Genomic DNA, 13,593 nt, shown 5'->3' with positions numbered 1-13,593 from the left:
ATTGGTATTGGCACCCCTATTTTGGATATTTCATTCCCCTATTTGGACTACATTATAATTGGATTTAAGGTCATCTCACTAGGCTATTCTAAGTGGATTTTTACAAAATTTCACGGAGACCTACTTGGGATCCTAACCTACTTAAAAATGAGAATTGGGACACTAATTCACTATATTTTGGAATTTTAATCAAACAAGGTTATTGGGGTTCGGTCAAAATGAGGTGTCTACACTAGGATGCCCTTATAAGGCTGATGAGATACCTTAAGGGTACTCAAGGTTATGCTCTATATTATAATAGCCATCCTCCTATCCTGGAAGGATATTCTGATGCATCATGGGGCTCATAATTAGGAGACAGTAAATCTATCAGTGGTTATGTATTTACACTGGGTGGAGCCGTTGTTGCATGGAAGTCAAAGAGACAGACTTGTATTACTTTGTCATCTATGAAATCAGAACTTTATGCTCTAGCTACTGCAGGAGATAAAGCAGAGTGGATAAAAGATCTGATCCTGGATATTCCATTGACCCGTTTAAAGATTAACTCTTTAAGTTTGTTATGCGATAATTAAGCTACAATTATGATTGTGAAGAACTCACTCTTTAATTGTAAGAGGAGACATGTCAGGCTAAAACATGTCACGCTGAATTATCTTATAGAAGAAGGTATTATCACTTTGGTTGATGTGAGATCGAAGGATAATATGGCCGGTGCTCTGATGAAGGGACTGAACAAAGATCGAATATTCAAAACTGTAGGGAAGATGGGGTTAAAGACTGTGTAGATATGTCTTAACCTACATCCATGTTATTTTGAATTTTTCGAATCTCTCTCTCTTGGCCAAGTTAAGCACTTGATATATTTCAATGATGTTTATAGTTGTCTTTATGTCATTCCACATTTGATGACATGTCCTTCTTGAGAAAGGTTGTTTCGTTCCAAACTTGATGATACAGCTTAATTCAATTTGTATATGATGGCTGTAACATTCCAAATGGAAACATGGAATGGTTCTTTGCAAAAGAAACTATTTAGGTCTTGTTCTTGATTGAAACTTGATGTTGATGCTTATTGTTATTGATATTTGCTTTTCAGCCATTATGAAATTTTACTAAGTTCTTCTGGTAGAATTATATACTTTTAGTAATTTACACAAATCATTGGATTCATTTTTTAATGAAATTCATATTTGATAATTTATAGGAATTGGCGAAAATGGAGGAGCTTGCCTCGATTTGGATTTGGATGAGGATGACTTACTTGATAAGTGAATCCTTATAGAGCGATGAGGAAACTATTATTTTCTTTTCAGTTGAATAAATAGTTCACTTACATGTGAAACTATTTTTGTTTGAGTTTAGATTATTTCTAAAACTCTTGGTTATTCTTAGAAATATTCTTGTTTTCAATTGGATTACAGATCTTCTTTGATATGGTGATATGGATGATTCAATAGTTTGTTTGGACATCACATTATCTATCTATTATATTGTGCTATATGTAGAACATATGAGGAGATTGTTGGGTATATGATATAACCCATGTATGTTCTAATATAAGCTCAATAAGGTAATGGACCGGTGCAGTGGGCCTACATGTGCTAGAGTCCATTAACCAGTCATTAACCCTAATGTATCTCTATATATAGGTGCTAGAGGCAACAAACTTAGTATTCCAAACTAGGTGCCTTGGGTGTAATGCTTTAAGCAACCTCTTGCTTGATCTAACACCATTCACGTTAAAAGGGGGGGCGCATAATCCTAAGAGAGGTGGGGGTGGGGTCGGGGGGAAATCATCTCCTGCTTTAGAATCTTTCTTTTTTTGTTGACGCAGGGTGTCCCCAACCCCTTTGTGGGTAGGACTATCCCCTATGGCCCTATGGATGCACGTAGTGGCCCAAAAACCACGTGGATTAGGATAAATCCGGGTGGGATTCGAACACTCGTCTCCGGAGAGCAAACCTGTGGCTTATGCCGAAGAGCCAACACCTGTTTTTTTTTTTTTTTTTTTTTTTTTTTTGGGGGGTGGTGGGGGGGGGGGGGGGGGGGGTGTGGGGGCAAAAAAATCATCTCCTGCTTTAGAATTATATAAAGGAAGTGATATATTCACCCCATCTTCTCTACCCGGCCACCCCCTCTAGTGTATTGACTACTCTTTTTACACAACAACAGGGTTGCCAAGGGAAGAAAAGGGGGTGAATATATCATTTCCCATATATCAATTGTTTATGTAAGGATGAGACCACTGGTTAATAAAAAGACAAAATGCACCTTACATTAATTGCACGCAATCTAATTTGATTTTGGGTGCATTGAAATAAATTAAAATAATGCCGCTTGCAAACATTATTCATACAAAAAATACGTATTTTTATAACAAAATTTTATGGAGTAAAGGCAATACAAAAAAAAAACTATGAAGTAAAAATAAAGCCAGAGGTTAAAAATGTAAGGCAACTAATAAATAGAGTGCTGCTATGGAGACCGAGAGTGCAACCGAGAGTGTAACCAAACGAATCCCCACATGCCACATGGCTTGGGAGGGTAGTTTTGCCACTCATAGAAAAAAGTCAAAAATCAAGGGAAAGGTTTCTAATGTGTTAAGAGGCAATTTGTTCAGTTCCACTCTTGGTTCCCAAATCGGTTAGCATATCATTATTCTAATAAATATAAAGAAATTTAAATCTATAAGGTATTTAATAGCTATGAAGAAATTTACAAGTAAAAGATATTAATTGCTATTTAAAAATGACTTCGAGAGGCGCCCAAATTTTCCATATAGTTTGTGTTGAATGCAAAAATGAATCCAAAATTTAAACTCCCTCATCTAATATTTTGCAGCCCAATAGGATCACGGATATTTGTCACCACTCTTGCCACTTATCTACAGATTTTATACCTTGTGTGAGTGTGAAGTCCAATATTTTTTAAAAGGTAAAGCAGGCCCACATCATAGGATGATCCAAAGTATTCATTTGCCTCGCCAATCATCTCCATAGGATGATCTAACCCTTTAATATGTAGAGGGACTGCACGTTATTGAAACCTTTATAGATCGGGGGGTTAGTATCATTCTATGGAGATGATTTGCAGGTTACGGCTTTTTTACTACGACTTGTTTACATTGTTGCCCAACAAAATGAACCATTTGGATCATCCTATGAAGTGGCCTCCCTGTTCATTTAAATATGCTGGACTTCACTTGCAAACAACATATAAATCTCCACTACGAATTTTTAAAAGGGAATTTCAATCGAGCTCATAGCCAGATTGGCAATCACTCTTTTATTTTATTTTCCGATTTTCGGGGATGAGTGGGATTAAGGGTTGAGTTTTACTCCCAAATCTACACACACACATCAGGAGGTAGCAAAAATATAGGGGTTAATTTGATCCCAATTATGAGTGAAAAAACCAAAATCAATCTTCAAATCACATTCAGTAAAAATTATATATGGATGAACATAAAAATAAGAAAAAGATGATCAAAAGAAAGGTTAAAGTACATTACAAATACATTATCGTTAAGACAAACATTAGCCACTAAGGGAGACCACCCAGATGCAATTAGGTCTACGCGTATTTTTATTTATTTTTACTGTTAGCCATGTTAAAAATGGGCATAAAATTTTTTTATGCCCTTTTTATGTCAAAAGAATAGAGACCTTGTTTGGATTCTAAGCAAAACAAATTTTAACGGAAATTTCTATCTCGGCTGTATTTTTTTAGGTGAAAATGATATGATTGTTATTAATTTAGAGGGATATCATCACAAATTGAAGGTTCTCTGGTTCTTTCAACATAAAATAGGCAGAAAACAAATTTTACACTCATTTTACGTCCAAAGAAGCGGAGCCTAAATAAATATTGAATAAGGTTGGTTTAAGTTGTTGCCATGAAAAAATAAAAAAGGTTGGTTCAAGTTGTCCTTGTTAGTGCATGAAAAAAGTTAAAAACTTTTCCAAATATGTTCCTTTACAAAATTTTCCAAACAATTCCTACAATCTAAATAGGGCTGCAAAGTAAATCTGTTACCTGTGTATATTTTTTAGCTATTCATATTTAACGACAAAAGAATACATGTTATTGAATGTTAGGATTGGATGCTTGAATTTTTTATTAGAAGAGGTCCAAAGATAAAAGGGAAAAATACACTTAGACCCCCTGTGGTTTCTGACCCATTCAACTTAACCCCTAATATTTAAAAAGTTACAAGTAGACCCCCTGTGGTTTCAATTTGTGTAAGGTAGACCCCCTCAGTTGACGGTTTGTCCACAGATTGAAGGGTTAAGGATGATCCTATGGAGCTGATGTTTTGGGCACACCCTATCTATGTCAGGGCCCATCAAATGATCGCTTTGGATCATCCAAACAATGTGGGCCCACTGTGTTTTTGGTAGTGTTTGGATTCGGGTATGGGGTTTGGGCCCACTACCAAAAACACAGTGGGCCCACATTGTTTGGATGATCCAAAGCGATCATTTGATGGGCCCTGACATAGATAGGGTGTGTCCAAAAAATCAGCTCCATAGGATCATCCTAACCCTTCAATCTGAGGACGAACCTTCAACTGAGGGGGTCTACCTTACACAAATTGAAACCGTAGGGGTCTATTTGTAACTTTTTAAACATTAGGGGTTAAGTTGAATGTGTCAAAAACCACATGGGGTTTAAGTGTATTTTTCGAGGATTATAAAATCCCTGATTTCACAAGCTAAAATCTGGATTTTGTAAGCTAAAACCTCTAAAACCTAGATTTTATAAGCCAAAACCCCGGTATTAGATGTTTAGGACTGTAAAATCCAGATTTTAGCTATAAAATCCGTTTTAACTTGTAAAATCCTGGAAGTCCTAGGCGCTTGATACATAGTTGATAGTCACACCAATGAAACATAAACCATTGATCTATGGAATATCCATTTTCCATGTGACCATAGCCATGTGGTTCTTCTCAAATTAGTTTACAAGATTAACGGTCTAGATTACAATCATGTCCCCGTGGAACCACAAAAATTGACTCTGAACAGTGCTTGTCTTCCTATGGGGCCCACCAACTGAATCTTGCCATGAGATCTCTTTCATATGGGTAAAACCGTCATTTTATCTTCAAACGAGGTTGCTTATATAAAGGGGGTCCTTAATCTCTCTCTCATTTGTAAGAACCTCTCTCTGCTGTCACGAAGTTGAAGAAGCTTAAAACCTCTCTTCTTTCAAAAAGAAGAAATTCAAGAACCCAATTTCTACTTCGAAAGAACTCCGCTATTGATTTTTTTAGGTACCATTTTAACTCTCCTTCTCGTTCTTTCTCTATCTTTTTTTCCTTTTCTTTTGAAGCTCATGCATTGTCAGAATTTCAAACTTATGTTGTTCTTTTCGTTCTTTTGTTGATCTTTTGTATGTTCTGTTTTGGGTTTTGCACTTTTTTGTGGATTCTTTCTTGCTCGGACTATGTAATGATTTTGGGTTTTCTTTTCTTTGCTCCTGTTCTGCTTGATAGTTGTTCTTATTTTTTTAGTTTGAATTACTATGATCTGAACAGTGCCATTTGAATATATTTGATGTTATTCGGTTAATAGAATTTGTTGTTCCTATTCTTTTTTCTTATTTTCAGTTTGATATGGTTTGATATGATATTTGTTATGTTGGTCATTGCCATTTGCATAATGTTATTCGGTTAATTGAATTTTTTGTTCGTATTCTTTTTCTTGTTTTTTTTTTTTCAGTTTGAATAATTATGATTTGAAAAGTTCTTTGAAACGGTATTTGTGTTGTTTGTCGTTGTCATTCGAATTTATTTGATTTTATTCGGTTAATTGAATTCGTTGTTCGTATTCTTTTTCTTGTTCTTCATTTTTTTTTTTTTTTTTTGAAATATTATGATTTGATTGGTTCTTTGATACGGCATTTGATTTGTTTGTCGCTAACATTGACTATATTTGATGTTATTCGGTTAACTGAATTTGCTGTTCGTGTTCTTTTCTTCTTCTTTTTCTTTTTTCAGTTTGAATTATTATGATTTGATCAGTTCTTTGGTACAATATTTGTTTTGTTGCTCGTTTCCATTCGAATATAATCCATGTTATTTGGTTAATTGAACTCGCTGCTCGTATTCTTTTTCTCGTTCTTTTTCTTTTTCTTTTTCAGTTTGAATTACTATGATTTGATAATTTCTTTGATACAATATTTGTTTTGTTCGTCGTTGCCATTCGAATATATTCCATGTTATTCGGTTAATTGACTTCATTGTTCGTAGTCTTTTTTTGTTGTTGTTGTTCCTTTTTTTTCAGTTTGAATTATTATGATTTGATGTGTTCTTTGATAAAATAGTTGTTATGTTGGTCATTACATTTGAATATATTCCATGTTATTTGGTTAATTGAATTCATTGTTCGTATTCTTTGCCTCTTTTAGCTGATGCAGTTTTATTTTCCTGTTCCATATTTCTTTTCTAGTAATCTAATGCGGCGTTGAATTTTCATGTGTATATTGCTACTTAAACACATGTAGAGCTTTCACATATTTCCGAGTGACCTCTTCTTATTAGTTCATGCCATGTAGAAATTCTACATAATGTTATGAACTTGCTAAGGCCCTGTTTGTTTTGGATTTTGAGAACTGATTGTATGTCCAAAACTGATTATTGGAATCAAATTTATGTTTAATTTTGATTCCAGCAATCAATTTTGGACTTACAATCAGTTCTCAAAAACCAAAACAAACAGGGCCTAACTTTGATGTTGAATGTAAGAATATGACTTATTTAGACATACCTCAAAAACACTTTGCATCCTATAGATTTCTATACAGTTATTAATAATTATTTAAAATATGATATATGATTTTATGTTATGAATCAATTTGATCATCCCTTTGAATATTTAGAACCTGAAGTGGTTTTCCGAAAAATAACCTGATTTGGTTGTGTTGGTTAAGGACGTACTAGCTAAGTAAAAATTGAGCATACGTTGAAAGTGATTAGGATTTCACATCTATGATAGGGATCTTGTGGGTCTATTTGTGGGATTACTGTGTATGTGATTCCTTAGCTACTTTCTTCGCGTGTTGGTGATCTTGCTAATAATAAGCAATGAAGTAAAATGCTGATGGGTTTTAGACAAGAGGAGTGAAGGATGTAAAGAATATGAGATTAACAATTTAACCTTCAAGTAGCTCTGTGCATGTAGAATGCAATGACATCCTTGGAAATCCCCTCGATTCCTTAATTACAACCTCACCTCGCAGAAAATTCCAGAATTTCTTCATATATAAATAGATAAATATATATATATATATATATATATATATATATATATATATATATATATATATATATATATATAGAGGAAAAAGATTATGCGCTTGAAGCGCATTTCATTATTTACGCTTGAAGAGAGAGAAGCCTCGTCATTGGCTGAAATATGTCATTTGTAAAACAGATTCTGCGGCGTTAAGGAGGGTGCGTCTTCGACGCACCCTCGAAAAAAAAAAAACAAAATTCTCAAACAGATTCTGCGGCGTTACGGAGGGTGCGTCTTCAACGCACCCTCGAAAAAAAAAAACAAAATTCTCAACATCTCTCTCACTCGTTCTCTCTCTCTCTCTCTCTCCTACCTCTCTCTCTCTCTCTCTCTCTCTCTCTCTGTGACGAAGATTGGGGGTTTCTCTTGTACTCATGCTTATAAAAATCACCCACGCCAGGACCCTACACAAGACGTTTTAGGCAGAAAAGAACATATAAACCCTCTTGTTTCCATTCTCAAATAGCTCTCTTCGTCTACCTCCTCTCGCAGCCTCTCTACAAAAGTAGGTACTCGTTGTTCTTACTCCTCCTCTCTCCAACCATTTTTGAGTTATTTTCATTCCTAATTTTGGTCTTTTTTTTCATGCATATTTTTGTGTGTTTTTTTTCTTTCTAACTGATCTTGGGGGTTTTATCATTGAGCGGTAGGTGTTTTTCTCATGGGTGATTTAAGGGTTTTTTTTGTGGCAGGTTTTGCTGGTTTTTAATGCCACGTTTTTTGGGTTTTTGCAAGGGATTGGTGGATAGGGGTTTTTGCTTTCTTTCATGTAACATTTTCCTCAAACTGGTTAGGGTTCACTTAGAAATTGTTAGGTTTTACATTTTTCCCAAAATACATCGGCTTTTCTCAACCATATGAGAAAACCCATCGGCTCTTCATCTCTCTCACTCGTTTTTGTTCTCTGTCACTGTGTGTTTTTAAAAAAAAAAACCCAAACCCATCGGTTGCTGCTACCCCGATCTCTCACTGTGTGTTTTTTTGTTAAAAAAACCCAAACCCATCGGTTGCTGCTACCCCGATCTCTCACTGTGTGTTTTTTTTTTAAAAAAAACCCAAACCCATCGGTTGCTGCTACCCCGAATCGCACAGGTACGCTCTCCTCTCTCTCTCTCTCTCTCTCTCTCTCTCTCTCTCTCTTGAGTTCATATGATTTGTATTTTAGATGTATTTTTGAGAGCACTTAGAAATATTAGATGTATTTTTTTGGTATTCAATTGTCTCAATTTTTTTTCTTCTTTGTGACACCAATTTGATGGGATTTGAGATGGCTTGATTTCATAGACCTGAGATTGGTATTGGGTTGGTGGGATTTAGTATGATTTGTAGAATGTGTTTTGGGTTTTCTTTGCAGGAGAGATTTGAGGGTTTTATTAGTGTTTGATGATTTTTGTTAAATGAGACCCTAGATTGGTGATTATCTTTATATATTCTTGTCTCTGATTTTCTTAGCTGTACAGTTAACCATTTCAAATTATGATGATGGGCCATGTCTATGTTGTATTTTTTAGGTATAAAAAATGGATCCATCTATTGACGAAGTAGATGCAAATGGTTTAATTGAGTTTGGCGATGGATTTGATCTCTGTGATGATAATTTACTGTGGGAAGGGACTACGGTTGAGGTTAATGATGGGGTGAATCTCAATGATGATGAGCTAGTATCGGAGGCTAATGATGGGAAAGACGGAGATGAGGGTTGTAGTCACCAAGTTAGTAGTCCCAACGAGGTTGCCGGTCAGAAAAGTGTTATGAATAAGCCGTTTGTGGATCAAGTTTTTGAAACTTGGGAAGCTGCATATGAGTTCTACAATAATTATGCGTACGCTACTGGTTTTGGACTACGAATATCTAGTACAATGAAGTCAAATATAACGAAGGATGTGATATCGAGACAATACGTATGTGACAAAGAGGGAGAGAAAAAAGTTAAGGAGAAGAGAGATGATGTGAAGGAGTTGAGGGAGCGTCGCCTTACCAGAATGAATTGTAAAGCGAAGATAATCATCAAGTTGAGAGATAATCAGTGGAAAGTTACAACTTTTGACGACATTCATTCTCATGAGCTTACTTCTCCAGTTAAAAGGCAAATGCATCATTCACATAGTCAGTTCCGTAATAACAAAAGTTGTAAGAATTTGATTGAACAACTCGGTGGAAGTAATTTCAAGCCTGCTCAGATCAAAAACGCCATTAACTCTACTTCCAATGCTCCCGTGGTCTCAACAAATCAAGTTATTGCCCATTTGAGAGCACTTAGGGAGAACAATATGGGTAAAGAAGCGGTGACCGTGGCAAACCATTTCCAAAAGAGAAAGTCTGAAGACCCGAACTTCTATTTCGAGTTGGAGTTAGACACGAATGGGACTTTGCGTTCGATGTTCTGGGCCGATTCAAGAGCGAGAGAAGCATACCTTACCTTTAGTGACGTTATCATATTTGATGTCACTTACAAAACGAACAGGTTTAAAATGCCGTTCGCTCCGTTCACTGGAGTTAACCATCATAGGCAGTCGACTCTATTTGGATGTGCACTTCTTGCAGACGAGAGAGAGGAGACTTTCACCTGGTTATTTGAGCAGTGGCTCACGTGTATGTTTGGTAAAGCTCCAGGTGCTATAATAACTGATATGGACGGAGCTATGCGAAATGCAATTAGGAAAGTGTTTCCACAGACCAGACATCGGTTTTGTTCGTGGCACATAAAGAAGCATCTCCTTGAGCATGTTGCAGACATGAGAGATGCCGACAGTAATTTCTACAAGGATTACAATCGTTGGTTTTTTAGGAGGAAAATAGAGGATTCTGAGACAGAATGGAAAACTATGGTTGATAGATATGGTATTGATGAAATTCATTGGTTAGGAAAAATGTGGGATCTCCGTGAGCATTGGGTCCCCGCCTATTGGAGAGACACATTCACAGCAGGAATGACATCTAGTCAACGGAGTGAAAGTATAAATTCATTCTTTGATGGTTATGTTAACCAGAACACCTCTTTAGTTGAATTCTTGAGTCAATACGATAAGGCACTGGTTGAGCGGCGTAAAGCTGAATCCGAAGAAGATTTTAAGTCTAAAAATACAATTGCCAAATTGAACACAACCAGCCCATTGGAACGAAAGGCTGGGGAATTCTATACGAAGAAGATGTTCACCATATTCCAAGATGAGATGATGGGTAATTTTGCCTTATGGAAAGATAAGTTGGGAAAGAACGGTAATGTTGTGGAATACAGTGTAGGAATTAGGACAGATGACAAGAAGAAATACGTCAGGGTTCTGTTTGACAGTTCTAACGATGCAACTGCGACATGTGAATGTGCTAAGTTTGAGAGGGAAGGAATATTATGCAGACATATCATTCATGTTATGGATAGAAAGCAACTACCTACTATCCCTAAACACTATTTATTAAAGAGATGGTCAATTGATGCAAGGTATCGAGCTGGGGGCACAACATCTGTAACCCAAGGAGATACTAGTGGCGTGAATGGACTGAAGAGGTGGTGTCTAATGTCAACATGGCAGCAACTGATTGAAAAAGTTGGTAATGACGAGATTCTCTTCAAGAAGATGACTGATTTTTGTACAGAGCTTGCTGTAGAAGTTGAAAAGAAGGAGAAGGAAATTGTCTCTCCGCAGAGTGACTTGGTAACAGTTGGTAGCCAAGTGCAGTCAAACATTGGTCTTAGTCAAATACCTCAGTCAAACATTGGTCCCAGTCAAATACCTCTGTCAAACATTGATTCCAGTCAAATACTTGGGTTTACAATTCGCGACCCCGAAGTTGTAAGGACGAAGGGCAGGCCAAAGCGTGCAACGCGTCATGTATCTGGCATAGAGGCCACTCAAGCAAAAAAACAGCAACGCCAGTGCCAAAACTGTGGGGAATATGGACATTACAGAACAAGCTGTCAAAAGAGGGCTAAGGTGAAACAAAATATGGTTATTACTCGTCATTTTTATTATGCCCCGCGTTTTATTCTTTTTTGTTTAAATATCTACTATTGTGCTTGCTAATAGGTGGCTGCAAATGAGAAGAAAAAGGATGATAAGGGAGAAGAAGCTGAAGGGGACCAAATTGTTGAAAGCATTGCCATGTTTGTGCTCTCATTTACTTTGATATTGTTCTTGACCTTCTTCTTAGCCATCATAAGTATATTATGCGTTGTAAGTTTAAAACAACTGCCTTTATTTTTCAGGTGAAAAGGAGCATTTCAATGGAGAAAATAAACGTGGAGAAGCATCACATTTGAGGTAATGGGTGCACCTTCTTCTTATCCTTTTTTCTGTTTTAATGTTTTCGAGGAAATGAAGGAGGGTCCCTCTAAATGAAACTTGAACTGTGCTGGTTCAAATTATTATTTTTCATGATGCACGTGCGACTGAAGTCTTAACAAAAAAAAGGTTGGTCTACTGATCATTAAATGTAAATCCTTTCTAAGGTTAATAATAAGAAACAACGATAATTCACACCATTAAAAAAATATGATAATTTACTAACATGGACCCATATACATAAGAAAAATAAAACATCTATCAAATTATCTCCAGTGTTATAGTTGCATTCTGCTGACTGCTGTGTATGTTTCATCAAGGTTATGTCCAGTGTGGTTGCAGACACAGCTAATGGTCACTGTCTTTCTTAAGCTACCCATCTTCTGAACTGATATTTTCTATGCTAACGATTTCAAATCTCACCACTTAAGCTACCCAAATTTCATTTTATCTACTCAAGGCCTTTTCGTATATAGGCCTCCAACTTCCAGATTAACTTTTCATAACTGCTATTAATTTCATTCTATTTTTGCCTCTGGTGTGCAGTGATGCTGGGTGTGCGCAAAATGGAAGGAGTAATGATACTTTGGAGCTGCTTTTCGAGCTTAGATGATTAGGAACGGTGCCAAGAACCTTTCATGATACAGAGACTGTTCTGGATGGGATCAAGACCACTTCTACAAGATCAACTGTCTTAATTACACGCACAAGATCAACAACGACCAAGGTTTTCCTGTTTTGTATTGTGCGTGTAAAAAGGTTTTCCTGTTCTGGATGGCAAGGTTTTCCTGTTTTGTATTGTGCGTGTAAAGGCAATTTTAATTATATTGTTTGGGAGCTGATAATTAGCATACATCCCTTGGTATTCATGCCCATCAATCCGACTATTCATGCTATTAACAACCTTTTACCAATGAGAAATGGTTCAAAACATCAGTGTTCTTTTCCAAGTTTGTGCTTCTGTGTGTAAGTTTGTGCTAGCCACTAACGAATATGGTGCAAAACTCTAGGTGTTTCTTTCTCAGTGAATGAAGAAAGTGGTTGACTGAAGAAATACAGTTACACAGTGCAAAACCCCTCTTACCCTTTTCTCAGCTCTAGCAGTTACATACTATTTGGAACTTTGGAGTGCCATAGAATGCGTGTTAAAGTGAAAATTCTAATGCCCTCTTTCTCACACATTTATATTTTGTCTATTATGCCTTTCATTTCATGGGCAACTTTGCATAGATCCAAATGCCCTCGAAAGTGAGCCTCATTTAATGCTAGCTTCAATAAGCATCTTTGTGTTTTTATTGCGTGGCCATGTGGGCTAAAGCAATATCCTTGACAACAACATCAGGAGAATACTCTACTTGTGTTTGGCTGTCTTAACTTTAAACAAAAGCCCTAACTTTAAAATGACAGCCCTGTACTGATATATCTGTGGTGTGCACATGGCTCCATATTTTCCACAAAGAAATATCCCTCCACCCATTCCTCTCCTTTTTTGGGAAATGCTTCAAGGCGATGTTGAGGCGATGTTGAGGCTTGTTCTAAAAATATACACCCTCTAACGTGCTTGTTCTCTTGCAGTGTGGAAATGCTTCAAGGCGATGTTGAGGCTTCAAGGAATTAAAGTTTGGTAATTAGAACAAACAACAAGGGAAAATATATTTTGTTATCTTTTTATGACATGGTGGACAGTGGTTCATCACACATGTGGTCAAAATGAAACTTTAGTAATTGGTCTCTGTGGGGCAATGCCGCAATTAGAAAGGGCCGAAGTTAGATCTGAACCGATGGTTGCAGAGAATAGGTACAACAGGAAATCATTGGAATGATGACAAGGTATATAGGGACATGGATGACGAAGCTCATTTTTCTAATACTGAGAGCTACAATCTCCGACTTGAGGGAGGAGGCTTGTTCCTCTACCCTACTTTACACTTTGTTTGCTGGCTAAAGAGAATGCCAATGATCTGAAACCTAAACCTATATAGGATGTGACCCACTAGCTGATCCAAACAAAA

The 13,593-nt window shown here is 36.6% G+C and overlaps 1 protein-coding gene across 1 annotated transcript; it reads left to right on the top strand.

Annotated features, from left to right (window-relative positions):
• The first annotated feature begins 7,956 nt into the window (after positions 1-7,956).
• Positions 7,957-12,512, top strand: LOC143857229 (protein FAR1-RELATED SEQUENCE 5-like). The gene is made up of 4 exons (XM_077367647.1): positions 7,957-11,233; positions 11,327-11,403; positions 11,506-11,560; positions 12,128-12,512. Exons 1-3 carry the CDS (start codon positions 8,822-8,824, stop codon positions 11,507-11,509), a joined length of 2,493 nt encoding a protein of 830 aa, XP_077223762.1. The 5' UTR covers positions 7,957-8,821; the 3' UTR covers positions 11,510-11,560; positions 12,128-12,512.
• Positions 12,513-13,593: the final 1,081 nt, after the last annotated feature.

Source organism: Tasmannia lanceolata, unplaced genomic scaffold (assembly GCF_043159265.1).
Source record: "Tasmannia lanceolata isolate RefF3 unplaced genomic scaffold, GAP_Taslan_0.1 ptg000024l, whole genome shotgun sequence".
NCBI lineage: Eukaryota > Viridiplantae > Streptophyta > Magnoliopsida > Canellales > Winteraceae > Tasmannia > Tasmannia lanceolata.
The sequence above is the reverse complement of the archived record's forward strand: the minus strand, read 5'-3'. Positions and strand labels throughout refer to the sequence as shown.